At 35.9% G+C, this 16,089-nt stretch overlaps 2 protein-coding genes and 1 pseudogene across 2 annotated transcripts; 1 reads left to right on the top strand and 2 right to left on the bottom strand.

The window, feature by feature from the left end:
* Positions 1–4,555: 4,555 nt before the first annotated feature.
* LOC142518245 (transcription factor TCP9-like) lies at positions 4,556–5,829 on the bottom strand. The gene has a single exon (XM_075620992.1). It carries the CDS (start codon positions 5,768–5,770, stop codon positions 4,715–4,717), a length of 1,056 nt encoding a protein of 351 aa, XP_075477107.1. The 5' UTR covers positions 5,771–5,829; the 3' UTR covers positions 4,556–4,714.
* A 3,211-nt stretch (positions 5,830–9,040) lies between these two features.
* LOC142518748 (cytochrome P450 704C1-like) lies at positions 9,041–13,559 on the bottom strand (annotated as a pseudogene).
* A 427-nt stretch (positions 13,560–13,986) lies between these two features.
* LOC142517982 (fasciclin-like arabinogalactan protein 8) lies at positions 13,987–15,522 on the top strand. Its single transcript, XM_075620539.1, has one exon. The coding sequence runs from the start codon at positions 14,166–14,168 to the stop codon at positions 15,432–15,434; it is 1,269 nt and encodes a 422-aa protein (XP_075476654.1). The 5' UTR covers positions 13,987–14,165; the 3' UTR covers positions 15,435–15,522.
* The last annotated feature ends 567 nt before the right edge of the window (positions 15,523–16,089 follow it).

Below are 16,089 nucleotides of genomic sequence, written 5' to 3'. Positions count from 1 at the left end.
ACGCATAATTTTGTTTGACAGTAGCATAATTTAGTGTAAATAAATATATATATATATATGAGTGTGTGTGTGTGTGTGTGTGTGTGTGTGTGTGAGTGTGTGTGTAAGTATACCTTGGATCTGGATTCATATAAACGTCTCCGAAGAGTCCATGGCTTCCAAAGCTCTTAGATATGAAGTGTCTGGAAACAAAAGTCACACCATGATTAATCCCCTCCGCAGTTATATCAGAAATAAGAAAAATGGAATATTCACTGGCAGTTTGGATGAGGCATGACTACGAAGTACGTCCATTAAAATCGCGAGAACCAATTCCTAGATTAAGAATAAATTATCTTATTTTCAAGCATCATATAAGCAAATTTAGCACAATAAGCCTCACGAAGTCAGAAGACAAATTATGGCTAGCATCACACGTGAACAGCCAAACATATTTGTCGAGGTGAACTAAAATATAGATAAAAAGGACAGATTAATCTACTTAGAATTGAATTGCCCGCCATACTAGAATGAAGCAAGACTAACTTACTGGTTCCACCCACTCCATTTCTACCATATACAGAGATGGATTTTCCTGGCAAAAGGAAATGCTTGCATTAACATCTATATTTAAAAAACCAAGAGAAAAACAGGCTAGCAAATGGTCATGCATAGTACCTTGAACAAACCTACCATTTATTTGGTTATTTCATAAGGCACACATTATTGTAGTGAGTTGAGTGATTCAACCGGGCTATACAAGCAACCAACAAAAGTAACTAAAACCTGCTTCAACTCATCTGCCTTCGAAAAAAGCATCAATCAAGTTACCATACGAGTGTGACGTCTGTAATACATTGAGAGCTCTCGTGATGTCATGACCAGTCTGCATTTAACCTCATATATTTTGTAAGCCTGGCAAAAAAGTAATTGAGTAGAATAGTAAAGTTGAAATAGAAGTATGAATTTGCCATATTTGTACAGGTCAATGATTGAAACTGGAGAGAATGGTCAATTTTAAAATTACAAAGGACTCACCCTCTGAGCAAAATGCATAGCATTTTCCTTCCGATTTTCAAGAGGTGACACTAGTGGAAGATACTCAACCTATGATAATAATTTCAAAAAATGATGAAACTGCATTAGAATGACACGCGGCATTGCATCAGTTCAACAAGCCCTATAAGTGTCGATGGATCAGTCAAATCTAAAAGCTCTCTCTTGTGACCCCAATCAAATATTAGTTTCTTCTCCACTTTGTTATCGGACAAATAGTTCCAGAGATGTTCAGGGCAAATTAGAAACATAAACACTTGGAATACAAAACTAAGAAAAACGGGGAAAAAAACAAAAAAGAACTTTCTGAATGTTTTACAGAGAAGCGGAAGCAGACAACTAAAAGCTGCATTTTTTTGTTTTCCACTCTTGCATTTTTTATGCCTTTCTGAGAAGTAAACCGAATTTTGTTTCAGAGAGTCTCAACACTGGAAATTTGCGACGAAACTCAGCGTGTAAGTGAACAAAAAACCCATAATAGCCCCCCTCATATATAGCATATCTCGGATTGTATAAGAAATTTGAATAAATGGAGAGGGTACAGAGGGACACTCTTCAAGCATACATCCGTGAAATTGTGAAACTGCGTAAACATCCTGAACATTAATTTTGCAATAGTAATATTTCTCCTGAGCACAAATGAAACATCATGTTCAAGTATGGATCGTGAGAAACAAGACACATCCAGAGAACGATAGTGCAAAAGGAAAAGGAATAGTAAAACCAGGACTGATCAAAGTGTACATGAGGATAACGAACTGCGACTGGTTGTTGTTCCATTGGTTGTTGTTCCCTCTGGATGAGAGCTCTTTCATTGGTTGTTGTTCCCTCTGGATATGCTGATCATGTATTGAACTTCTATAGCATGGAATTTGTGCTGTTTTTTTCTGATCACATTTCCTGTCATCTATCTCTTCAAGAATGAACTACTAAACAAAAAGCACCCACGAAGATGGCTGGCTTATCATCAAACCACCAATGTCAACAATTTTACTACTAAAATTTCACTTTTTTATCGGTAATTTGGCTTCTATTTACTTAAGACTACCTACAAGCAGGACATAATGTATTAAAGATTATCATGTTTATCATTGTACAGTTAAAACAAGTAAAACCAGTCATTTAAGCCATAAAATTGCTTCCTAATCAAATTGTTGTTTCAAATACATAAATACATAGATAAACCAGAAAGTAGTCATTCATTGCATAGGCAAGCAACAAGAGTCCCATTGATATTTACATAAATACTAAATTATACCAAAGCAAGAGATTTCCACACGAAGGCAAGAAAGTTGACAAAGCCAAACTATATATCGTTGTGACATATGTCATCCTTGCTCGATTTATAATTGTGTATATTGGTTTCTTTTCCTTTAGTCATTTGAAACTCAAATAGTAAGGTCCACTAAATTGGAGGAAAAAAATTAGAAAGGGGTTGGTTTTAAACAGAAAATTAAGACTTCAAAAGTGGATTTACGAGGAGGTCATTCCTCAAATTTCTGCCGGGTATGTTGCAAAACCACAAATTGATGATACATGCTCCAACAAACTCTTTTGATTAAGATCAAATCTACCAAGACCAAACATTTCAGCTTTTGCCACAAAAAAGATAAGAAAAGAAGAAAACACAATAAAATGACAAAAATCTCATCAAAATTTTGCTATTAAATTTCTCAAACATACAGTTACCACAAGCATAAAATACAGTGTCCTTAAAATAAATCTGTCTCATCCGGTACTCAGATTCCTCCGATACACCTGACTTGTGTACTAATTCATTCTAATTTTTATACATTAACCATTTTTTTGCATGAGTTCATTATTACAACAAGTGATATTTTATGAGATTAAAACATTTCAGAAGATCAATAAATAATAAATAATACATTTTAAATAGAATATATATGCCCAAGTTTCCATAAAACTATCAGAGGCGATAAAAACACAAAAATTATAGATCAAGATATTATTTTCATCTAATATCATAGCCTTTGTTGTGTACCACTGCAAGCGGGCCATTTTCTTCACGGGCATAGTAAGCAGCGGGGTCCGACCAAGGGTGGTATTTCCATTTTTTTTTCCCAAGTAATTCAAACTTTATAATTATTTGTATGCAAAAAACTTTTGAATGGAAGGATTTGGATTTATAAGAGGATTTCAAATGATTATGTTGATGAGTGAATTTGAATTTGAAGTATAAAAAAATATATTTAGTTGAGATAAATGGATATCAAATCTTTCATTATAATTTTGAACCAAATATATACAGAGGATTTGAGATGTGGATTCTCAAATACTTCAATCTAAACGCAACCTAACTTTTTAATTATTTTATCGACTCTTCGCCCTATTCCGGGTCGGCATATCCCTACAAACGCATCTGTACTTGTTTCTCACACACACCTTTTGAAACAGTAAATTTGGAGTCCCAAGACTTCGTTAAACCCGGTATAGATAGCCTACTCTGTGTGTGGGTATATATATATATATATATACACACAAATTTGAAGAGAGATGCCTGATTGGGCTGTGAGGTAAATGAGCATTTTTAAGTTCGTACCCCTGTCATTGGTAGTTTGCTGTGTAGCCCACTTTTAATATGGTTCAAATGTGGACCACTCTCCACTCAGTAATGGGCCAATAGTCCATACCATCACGGGCCACATTCTACACTATAAACAAGACCCACATATTAATTTTTATGCGAGAGGCGGCTTCCTTGGGTTGAAGACAAAATTAAGGTTTTATGTTTGAAATATCCGTCGCTTTCAGGCATCGATTCTTTGAGAATTCTACAATATATGTTAGTATAGAAAATTAAATAAATATCAAGGAGGAAAATTATTATATATGATAGTATGTATCTTGTGAGAAGGTCTCGCGGATCTATTTCCGCTATATTGGTCAATCCGATTTTCGGTATACCGAAAATTTCGGTACATAGAACTAACATACCGATTATACCGAAATTGTATGGTATACCGAAATTTCGGTACGTTATCGGTATATATCATTTTATACCGAAAAAAACCTTATATTTTAAATTTTTTATAAATTTATTGTTTTAAAATATTATATATTTTAAAATTTTGTATCTTTTTTCGATATTTTGGTATTCTGATATATACAAAAATTTTCAAAATACATACCGTTATCGTACCGAAAAATTCAGTATTGTTACCATACCGTACCGAAATTTTCGGTATACCGAAAATTCGGTAAATTCGACATTTTTTCGGTACGGTAATCTCGGTATACCGAAAATTTGATATTTTTCTCACCCCTACTTTTACCAAGAAAGGAACCATCTTTCTTCGGATCACAATTCCTAAAAATTACTACGACACACCTAACATATCAATCATTTTCCGATTGAATTATGACTAATAGTCATCTGTTATTATTTCAATATATACATACATTTTGATTCGAGCGATTGTTTTTATGTTAGAGGGAAGGTGGTTGAATCTATATAAGATCAGTTTTCTAGATGGCCAAATTGATGGACAAACTATATGTGTAGAAAATTTGAAAGGTTGCTAAAATATTGGATTTCGAAAAAGAAAAATATGAAATTTATCAGATTTGCTAAACTTCATAGATCAAATATGTTATAGATCAAAGGAAGTGGGTAACATTATAAATTTCATAGATCAGAGGACAAAGAAAGCGATTTTTGCTACCAACTTTTCACTTCAGGCCCAAGAAATCGATCCTGAGCGCTCTGCCGAACGAGTGGGACAAAAGTGAACTCCTTTTTCTCTCGAATTTCCCAAGAAAAATCCCTCAGCATCCGTGTCCTGATCGATCCAGAGCCATGACTCGAACTCGGCAAACTCTGTTTCTCCACCGGGGCTCCCATTCTACTGCTGCTGCTAATTGGAGCGCTGAGATCCTGAAGATAATTAACACCTTCGGCAGTAACGACAACTGGTTGTGTGGCGGCGATGGACGCGAAAACAGGCCTGGCAGCGGCCGAAATATTCACAAGATTGAGTGCAGCAGAGGACTGAAATGCTACAACTTGTGGGCTTTGATTTGGTGGAAGTACGAAGAAAGTTGGAGATGAATTCGCGTTGTTTGTGATGACTGTTGGTATAGCCCACATGCTGGGGATTTGTACTATTGACATTAACGGAGCTGAAATCGAAGCGTTATTGCTTGAAATGATTGCAGAACTGTTAGCATTCGTAGAGGAAAAATGGTTACTAGTTGTGGTCGTTATTACGTCGATGTTCTTTCTTTTGCGGTTCGTCATGTCTTTGGTGGAGGAGGCGGAGGCGACTGGAGCGGTGGTTGGGATTTTTAAGGTGCCGTTGACTGACATGGCTATGGCGGGGACAGTACCAGTGCCGGTTGCATTGATGATGGCCGGCTCGGCTTGTTCTAAGAGCCAACGTATGGTTTCTCCGTCGGACTTATGGCCAAGTTCCCGGGTTAGCTGGAAAACCCTGGCGGCACACGTGGCCGGCATTCGGATCCTCCTGCCACGGCCTTCCACTTTTGTGTGTCGGTCCTTTCTCGAAGATTTTATCCCCGGGGGTGGAACTGGTTTCTCCTCAGGTTCCTCTTCTTTAAGAGATAAATGAATCGTGGGCGGCGGCGGGGGGCTGGAATTGGTGGATCCAATGTTGGGATTCACTTGTTCTCCTCCCAATTCTTGATTCTTTGTCGAAGCCATGATTTTGGTTTGAAGAGAAGAAAAAGTGTGCTGTGGTATTATGTGATTATCCATAGGATTTTTCAAAACGTATTTCAATGGAACACTGTTATAATAACCTTCGATGCAGATTATTTTTTGATTCGTTTTAGAATGATAAATATCGATTATCTTAATATTTTATCCAAATAGGGACCAATAAGAGAGAGTTACAGGCAGCTCCATAGATTTTACCCTACTCATCAATGTTGTGCATGGCCCACACCAAATGGCTCACTTAGCCCACTTTCTTTAAAAAGTAGCCCCACATGGTTTGGCTACGATGGCGACTCTTCATATGTCATTTCACTCTAATTATGGGTTAACTGAGATCCTATCTATGTGAGCACTATCCTCATTTCATTTCAACGGGTACGATCTTGTCACACATAGAATTTCAAAAAAAAAAGTGGGTCCTATATATGCATGGGCAAATCTTGGTCATCCATCTTATCATGGGGACAATGCCCACATGGGTAGGATGAAATAAACCATAATTATGCAATTTGTTCCGAGTATACCAAAGTATTTGTAAATTCAATATCTTACACATTGATCGACATGACGTACGGACCACCACTCACACTTGTAGCGAGTCCACCATTAATTGATGACTTATTACTGGTAAATAAAAGAGAGGGCATGCATGTTGGAATCTAAGATGTACACGAACCAAATCAAGTCAAATAGTATCAGGTTTAAGTTTGGTTTGTTTAAGATAGACGATTCGAGTTTTTATCATCGGGCTCAAGCTCGATTTGTTTTGAAATTACTACGCTCGCGAAAAGTTCGAACTCGGCTCGTTAAAAGTTCATTTATCGTGATAATCAAGTCGGGCTCAATCATAGTTCATTAATAGCTTGTTTATCGTGTTTAACAAGTTTGGCTTGAGTTTGATTAATTTTCGAGCTCGTGAAGCTTACAATTGAGCTCGAGTTGAGCTTGATTCGAGTTTGTTAAAAATTAAATATATTTATGTTCAATTCATTAATACTAATATTTTTATTTGTCAACTCAACAAATAAGACAAGCTCGAGCTTACGAGCCATCTAAGCAAGCCGAGCTCGAGCTCGCGAGCCAATTAAAGAACATGTTTGCAAGCTCAAGAGCCGAATATCCTTAGGCTTGAGCTTTGTTTTATTAAATTGTCGAGATCGTGTTTGGTTTGATATGATTAACAAACGAACTCAAACGAACTTTTTATCGAATCAAGCTCTGAATAATTCATTAATAGTTTTATTCATTTACATCCTTAGTTGGAATGTCTATCTTAATTTTTTACTATTAAGAGTTGTGGCTAAGGACTTGCACTTAGAACTATAGCTTTGGGCCAACTCTCATATTTGTGTAAAATTAATCAAAACAACCCATTTCCCACAAATGAATGGTTAACAAAATGAATCATTCATCTAATGAAAATAAAAACAAATAAATTAAAATGGATTGAATACAAGGTTTCCAAGGTAGGGAGGGTGGCTCATTAAGCGAAGCCTTCAAATTATGGTTTCATTAAGTCTGATGAGCATAAGTTATACGGACTTAGATTAAAGTTAGGCATTTCATCAGAAAATAGCTGAATACTAGCTCATTTCTTTAATACAAAATCAACCCAAATCTAGGATTTGAGCTTCAAGTTCAATGTATTCTTCAGCTATATTTATTTTTTCATTTAAAAATTACGACACTTGTAATGATCTAAAGTTGGCAAATGGAACATCCAATTTTTCACGGATGGGAGAGGTGGTGAATAATTGAAGTCAAATATCTCTATAACGATATGATATTTTTCATTTTGGACATAAACTCTCATGGATTTGTTTTTTAAATTTACCCAAAATGCCTCATAAATGATATGTTGAATAATTAATTGTTTTAAATAATGCAGAAAATAGGTGTTAAAGGTACATAAAACTATAATGTCCTAATCGTCTATGCCATAACATTACTTGATCATTGACTGAAGTGGAACTAAAGGTACCTAATGCATGACAGCATGAGCCTTATTTTTCCTGCAAGCAGTTTCATCGAAGTAGTACAGCCCATTCATTTATCTTGCAATTCCAATCATCTTCCCGAGTTCTGGTCCTAAAAAACACAAATGGATGAAAGAAAGAGATTTGATGAATTTAGTTGTATTATTAATAAACTTTTAATGAATTTAATTGAATTTGAACAATTATTTTTATATCTGTTAGTTTATTTAAATTATATCTGATGTATATCGGTAATTGAGTGAATATTATTGTTGTGTCGATAATCTGATATATGCTTATATAAATAAATAAAATAAAACTTTCTTGTATCTTGAATACTGATAATAGAAAGAAACATATTTTACATAGGTTGGCATCGATTTCGACGGCTCCTTGTATTTGGAATTTTTTTGGGGTGGTCGGGGTTTAAATTTTAACGAAGATTCATATTTGTGCATCTCCTCTATTAATAATCTATACTTCTATATTATTATATTATTAAGTGTGAGGACATGATAATAACTACTTAAAAGACACAAACTTTTTTTTCCAATTTTACCCTTATATGATACTAATATTACACTTTTGTTTTTTGTTTTTTTTTTTTAATTTCAACACTTTTTTTTTTCAACCATTCAAATATCAATTTAGTCCCTCCATAATTTGTCAAATTTCACTTTAGTCCATCGATAATGATAAAAAAAATTGTACACACACGTATCGCGTATGCAGAGTAACTAGTAATATATAGTATTGGAGGGTAGATGAATATATATCACACGTAACTGAGAATCCTCAAATAAAAATTTGGATTGAGTTCTTCTTAGTCTTCATAAAATGGGGATGAGGACGAATAATTTGAAGACGTCGATAAAGAAGGTATCTCCTTCCTCGTCCTATCTCATTGTCATTCATACTTCACATCTCTCACAAAATTATGATAGATATCTCATATCTGTAATCACAGATATTTAAATTTGTCTTAAAAATCTCGAATTTTGTTATTCTCACTTTAATGTTATATACATGACTTGTGTAAAACCATCGTATTTATTATCCCACATATATACATTAAATCATTTTTGTTACTCCAACTATCTCAATTATAGAAGTTTTTATTTAATTTCTTTTTCAGTTATTTCAAAGTATACAATTCATTTTCTTACAGTTGGAAATAGTTTTTATCGTTTTTTATTAATATAATTATGTTAGCTAAATTTTAGAAAACGTGAAACTATTTTTTGAATGAATCAAATAAATATAAAATAGGAAGTTTTTTTATAACTTGATTGTACCTCAATTCAAATTCAACATTTTCCATTTTTATAGAATATAAACCACAATTTTCATTCGCATCGAATCAAATTTTCCAACACGTTTGTCCGACATTGTTCTCGTCAGAGTACTTGCCTAATATGAAAACTTCTATTTGATTCGTGTGAGTGCATTAAACTTGATAGAATATATTACAAGGTAAGGATGCATGGATTCTTGCTCACAGTTACCCTAGTGTGACTCTGGGAGAGGCATGGACATGGAGCCCTCCATCGATGTGAAGATTGATCATTGTTCTGTATTTTACTTCCTTTCTCTCGTCACTTAATCTGAAGACGAAAAATTTTACCAGAACCTACCGCGAAAATTTTCATCTGTCGATAGGCAAATTCCTTCCCCAAACAAACTCTTGGTCCACCCTGATTGATACAAGTACACATTCAATTCAATTATATCAGGGATAATTTATGAAAGATTAAAGAAATCACTCAAAATAGTTGCTGTTAAATTTAAGATGTTCTGGATCGGTAATATTGCTTAGTTCAGGAACCTATGAGAAAGTAGGATTTGATACCAATTATAAACTCAAAAACTGATGGGAGAGACTAAGATTAACTTAAACCAGTGGCGCCTGGAGAGGCGTGCCAACAGAGGGCGACTCCTCCTTCGGTAATACAGCAAAACAATATTTTGTCTCCCCCGTGTTCATTTTATGGCTCCGCCACTAATTTAAACAGACCAAAATTAAGAAGAGATTCGTGTCAAACCAAACACTGATACTCCACATACCCACAATGAATGTGAAAGAAAGTTTGACTACTCTTAGGCTGTTGAATCCAAGTGCATAGTAGCATAGGGTTAAAATAGCAAAACTCAGGATTTACGTGACAGGTCATGAGCCAACAAAATGGATAGTCATTAGGAGCATGATGATGGCATATAAAACGTAATTCACCAGGAGAAGCAATATTGGGTGCACAAACAGAATATGAATAATTAACCTGGAATGCAGTGAATTTGAAGGGGCTCTCCTGTTTGAAGCAGCCGTTCTCATCGAGCCATCTTTCGGGTTTAAATTCGTTAGCATCATCACCCCATATAAATTTCATCCTTCCCATTGCATAAGGTTGATAAGCCACCATATCCCCCTTCTTCACACTATAACCATCCGGCATAGTATCATATGAGGAGCATTGTTTTGCATCCTATTCATAAAAAAATCTCAATTGTGGCTGTATATGCCTTGGATGAAAAATGAAACCTGCTACTCGGCATCTTAGCTAAAAGCTTGGAAACTAATAGATTAATTTCAATAATACTCGAGAAAGATAGGGATTTTGAGAGGAAAATTTTAACAGCTTCAGGACTTACCACCGGAACTGAAGGATACAGTCGGAGAGTTTCGGTTAACACTGCATGCAGATAATGCATCTTCTCCAGAGCTGCTTCATCCAACATATCTGTATATTCCGAAAAATTTGTCACTTTGTTTGATCCAACTGCATCGGTTATTTCTTGAGCGACTTTTTCCTGCACGGGAGGATGCTTGCAAAGCATGTAAACAAACCAAGACAGAGATGTTGCTGTCGTGTCCTTCCCAGCAATTATAAAGTTCAGTATTATATCTCGCAGGTATTTAGAATTGGTATTGGGCAGCAGCAAGAACCTCGACAAAATGTCTTCTTTTTTCAACTGCATCTGTCAAACAAATTATAATAGCTAAGAAATTGACAACATTTAACCAGGGGCAGACCTAACGAGAGGTGAGCAAGGCAGTTGCCTATGACTTTTATAGAAATGTCAAGTTTTATCCTCAAATACCGTAAGGTTGTGTTTGGATTGAAAGATTTGAATCCACACCTCAAATCCATTGTATCCAATTGGTATAAAATCCCTTATTTTAGCTAACTACCTTTTTGCTTCAATTTAAAATCCACCTCCAAACCTAGTCATTTCAAATCCATGGATTTTAAATGCTTTATTTTAAAATCTCCACACAAATCCAAATTCATCAATACAAATGCAACCTAAGTTACCGCCCCTCGTAAAATTCATGGGTCCGTTTCTATGTTTAACTGTAATAACTACAGATTTATTCACGTACATATGTCTCATCCGGGGACTTATCCATTTGCTCGATCTTGCTAGAGATCAATTTATGAACAAATTCATCAATCACTTTAAGACTTTTCTTCAATTTTGCTTCCGAACCAACATTGAGAAATCTCTTAATCTTCCAGAGAACATCCACGTATCTCCAAAGAGTCCTTGCACTCGCATCATCGAAGGCATTGCTAAATTTGGTGCCTTCTTCATTTGAACCACACATACTGTCTAGATCAACTCCAAACGCAACTCTGAAGATGGAATCTAAAGTGGATTTCATAAAAAGTTCCTGCATATGTCATGAAACTCAGTGCATTTTCTTTCTGAAATTCATTGGTTCGGTTGAAAATCTTGGAGCAAACTCACTTGGATATCCATTTCTTGATTGGAATTTGCAGCATAAGACACAATTTTGGCGAGCTTTACAACATTTTTCCTGAAAACGACACTACTGAAATCTCTTAGAACCCTTGTGGAGAACTCGTGGCTCGATACTTTTCTCTGCTCTCGCCACTGCTCACCGTCAACAGCAAAAATTCCTTCACCTAATAGATCCTTTAAAATGCTACAGTTATACTCTCCCTGCAAAGATTTAAAAAATAATAATAACCATGAAGTGCCTGCAATTGTTTTAATTATAAAGGAGTATACTAATATGGAGAGAAAACAAAGGCATTGAGAGTATATCTTGGCAACTCATAAAATGAAAGAATCTGGATTTGACCCTTGTGCAAATCAAGGGTCTACTTTGGACCATACCAACAGTTCCAACCCAACATAGTAGTTACTCACTACATTATTCATCCGAATATAAAACACCTGACTTTAAACATTGCGGGGATCTAAACTCGAGTAACACAAAGTGTAAACAAGGTTACATCTACTTCAGAATCATCTATGACCAAATACTCCTTCTAAATGTTATTTTTCCTCATATATTATAACTTTAGTTCAGAATTCCGGGCAAAGATGATTTCCATGCATCTAACGTAGCTGATATGCTACTGTCATCCTAATCAGCGGACAATGCAAGTGGCAAGTTCAGCAATCGCCCAAAAAACAAAAAGAAAAATAAAAACAAATTCCACGCATAATCTTTAGTACATTGAATCCAAAACACAGTAAGTCGGACCAGAACTAAATTCCCCTGTATTAGCTAATGCTAACTGTATGAAAACTCAATTGCCTAAACAAAAAACATTCAAGTCCTATCTGGAGCATCCGTTTTAGGGTCACAGGCCCTGACTTGTAGTTTGTTTCTGTTTATCGTTTCTACCTGCTAAAATAATTTTTTGCCTTTCACATTTTACCATTTTCACATATGTTATTTATTTGTAAATTGTTCTTCCTTTTATTATTTCAAATAATATATTGATCTATTAGTTTAACTATTTATATTCTTCAAAATTATTTTTACTTAATGAGTCGTGAGTTTGAAACCTTCTTATCAATGGTTGTTTGTATATATAATTTATTCTAATTTTTTCCTTAATACATTTTTAAAGTTTTTAAATTTTGTATATAGCAACACGATCTTAAAAAGATATTAATAATTATTAAAAGTCTTATTAATTACTCTGATTTATCTTTATCTTTATAATTTAAAAACGTAACATAAGTAGAAGACAATATACTAAATGCTATCATCCTAATAATTTTACTAATCAAAATTATTTTTAATTATTACTGGATCATACATATACCTGGTTTAATTTACGTAAAAAAACCATCTTGAACTAGCAAAATCAAATCCAAAAAATAGAATCAAGAAACAGAAAATCAGTTCACAACCTTTACAGCTCAATTCCATTGATCCCAGCAAAAATGTAAATTAATAATAATGCTGCAAAAGGAACCCATAGCACCAAAAAACTAGTACAGAGTATAAACAATGTCCATTTTTACCAAAAATACTTCCAAATTTTTTCAAGATTTCGACTCTCCTAATCAGAAGGATGATTCTCAGCACCCACGAAATCAAATTTGAAAATCACCACAAGTAACTGTGTGTACCTTGCCATAATTTTCGAAGTTGGTTTTGAGTATATACTCGACATTCACCGGGTCGGAAGTGTAAACCTCGCTTCGGAAAATCCCAATTAACCTGTAGGTCCTGTACTTTGTGGCAAGATCAGTCATGTAATCGTGCAGTCGATTGAAGTTCATCAGCTGGTTGAGAACCGTACCCCCGATCGGATGTGATTTTTTTTTCCCCTGCTTTTCGTGCAGCTTTTTGGCGAACAATCGAATGGTGAGAATAGAAAACAATATAGAAATCAAGGTTGCCGCCGCCATGGGAATTGGCATGAAGAGTAGCAAATCCATGCCTGCACAGTGACGACAGAAATCCAAATGGATCGCTGTATATAGTGGAATACCCACCAAATGACGGACAGAGAATCTGATATCCCCAAATGGAGCGTACGGAATATTTTTTTATCCGAACGAGTACGTACGTAGGTAGATCTTTGGGTGTAGAAATAGAGACTCATGTCTCATTCGGAATTGACCTATATCTAAATTAATATTTAATTAAATTAATATATTTATATAATTATGTTTTAAAAGATAATGATTTTAAGATAAATTGATTATAATATTTTGTTATTTCGTCAGCTTTAATTTGATAATTTTATATTTAATTATTATTATTATTATCACCAATTCATGACTTATTAGAAATAATTCAAATTTTAAAAAATATAATTATAAGTGGTAATAAGATTCGATGGGTATGAGGATGACTGACGAGGGTGAAATTAAATACTCGAGGGAGACAGAGACGAAGACGGAGAACATAAAATTCTACTAAAACCCGACCCACATTTTTTTAAAGCAAATTCAAGGGACATAATCAAAAAACTTAATGTGAAAAACAATTACAGTCTTTAATATTTTTTAGAATTGAGACCGAATGAGAAATATGAGATGAGTGGCAGGATGGGTGCGAGGGCAATTGGTCTGGGAAACCCATGATTTGGGCAAATTGACTGTTACATAAATTCTTTCGCCTTCCACCGACTCTACTCGATACATAAATCACTTCACTCCACCGCCGCTGCCTCATAGTTCCAAATATGGCCGCATTCCGCCATTTCCTCCTCGCCCTCTCCCTCGTCGCTATCACAGTTCTCACCGCTGCCACCAACATTACCGAAATCCTCGAGGCTTACCCTGAATACAGTGAATTCAACGATCTGTTAAGCCAAACAAAAGTGGCCGACGAAATCAACAGCCGCGAACCCGTCACCGTCTGTGTCCTGCCTAACGGCGGACTCTCTTCCTACACCGGAAAATACCCACTCAGTGTCATTAACAGAATCCTGTCCCTGCACGTCTTACTCGACTACTTTGACGGGCCAAAGCTCCACAAAATCTCGGAAGGTTCGATACTCTCAACAACACTGTATCAAACTACCGGAAACGCCGATGGAAAACTTGGATTTGTCAACATTACTGTTTTGAGAGGTGGAAAAGTCGGGTTCGGATCCGGAATTCCTGGGTCCCCTCTGAACTCTACTTTCACTAAGTCAGTCAAACAAGTACCGTACAACGTGTCGGTGATAGAGGTCAGCCAGGCGATTGCTCCGGCCGAGATTCTGACGGCTGCTCCACCCGCAGCCGACGTTAACATCACGGCTTTACTCGTGAAAGCCGGGTGCAAAAGCTTTGCTTCGTTGATTCTTTCTACTGGGGTTTTGAAAGTCTACGATTCAGCCGTGGACAACGGTCTGACCATTTTCGCGCCGAACGATGAGGCGTTCAAGGCGGAGGATGCGCCAGATCTGAGCACACTCACCAATGCTGAGTTGGTCTCGATCTTGCAGTATCACGCCCTTGCGACTTACTCTCCCATCGGAACTTTGAAAGAAACCAAGGATAAAATAACTACTCTCGCAACTAACGCCGCCGGGAAATATGCCCTTGGAGTCATGACACAGGGCGACTCAGTAAGTCTAGACACTGGCGTGGACACTTCGAGAATCGCTTCCACCGTGCTCGACTCAACCCCGCTCTGCATTTTCACCGTCGACAGTATTCTTCTTCCCGTGGAGCTCTTCGGTAAGCCCCCTTCTCCGGCGCCGGTTCCTGCACCCGAGACTTCTCCATCGCCTTCTCCTGCGGCTGACGCTCCAGCTCCAGAATCCACCGCGGCTCCCACCTCAGTATTATCTCCTCCAGCCCCGCCGACTAGTTCACCCAGCGAAGCTCCATCGGAAGGTCCTAACGTCGACTCTCAGAACAACACCTCCGACAACGCCGCCAGCGTTCTAGAAGCTCCGGTGTTGATGAAAACGGTGCTGACAGTTGCATTTTCGGTTCTTGCGTGGGTTTTGTTGTCCTAAAATCGTCATTTCCCAAGTTTGCTTAAATTTAATTAATTTTTCTTTTTTATTCTTTGATTGATTGGTTATAAATTATAATTAAAGCGCGAATAACATGACCATATTTAGATTTGGCAATTTATAATCCATTTATGATTTTCAAATATCTGCCTCCTAACAGAGACAATGACCAACTGCAATTCAATTACCATAAATTAAATTTATTACTCCAAATTTATATTTTATTATAAAATGTAAGTTATATAAATTAGGAGGAGAATTGTTTATAGGACCAGATCAATTGAGAATCGGTATAAATCCAGTTCAACCCGCAACGAGTTTAAGTGTTCGAATTGAACTGAAAAATTGGATTTAAATGCTTAAAAAAAATTCCGAATTATTTTAATAAGATCCCAATATTTTGAATGAAATAATTAAGGTAAAAATTTATGTGAGACGGTCTCACATGTCGTATTTTTTGAGAAGATCTTTTATTTGGGGTCATCCATGCAAAAAAAATTACTTTTTATGCTAATAGTATTACTTTTTATAGTGAATTTCGGTAGAGTTGACCCGTTCAACAATTAAATAATCATTTTCAAATAATCGCAATATCATAAACAAGCTTTTCATAAGCTTACATGATCATTTATTAGCAGTCGAAATGTAAAATCAA

Source organism: Primulina tabacum, chromosome 11 (genome assembly GCF_025594145.1).
Source record: "Primulina tabacum isolate GXHZ01 chromosome 11, ASM2559414v2, whole genome shotgun sequence".
Classification (NCBI taxonomy): domain Eukaryota; kingdom Viridiplantae; phylum Streptophyta; class Magnoliopsida; order Lamiales; family Gesneriaceae; genus Primulina; species Primulina tabacum.
Note: the sequence above shows the minus strand (reverse complement) of the source record. Positions and strands in the feature narration are given on the sequence as shown.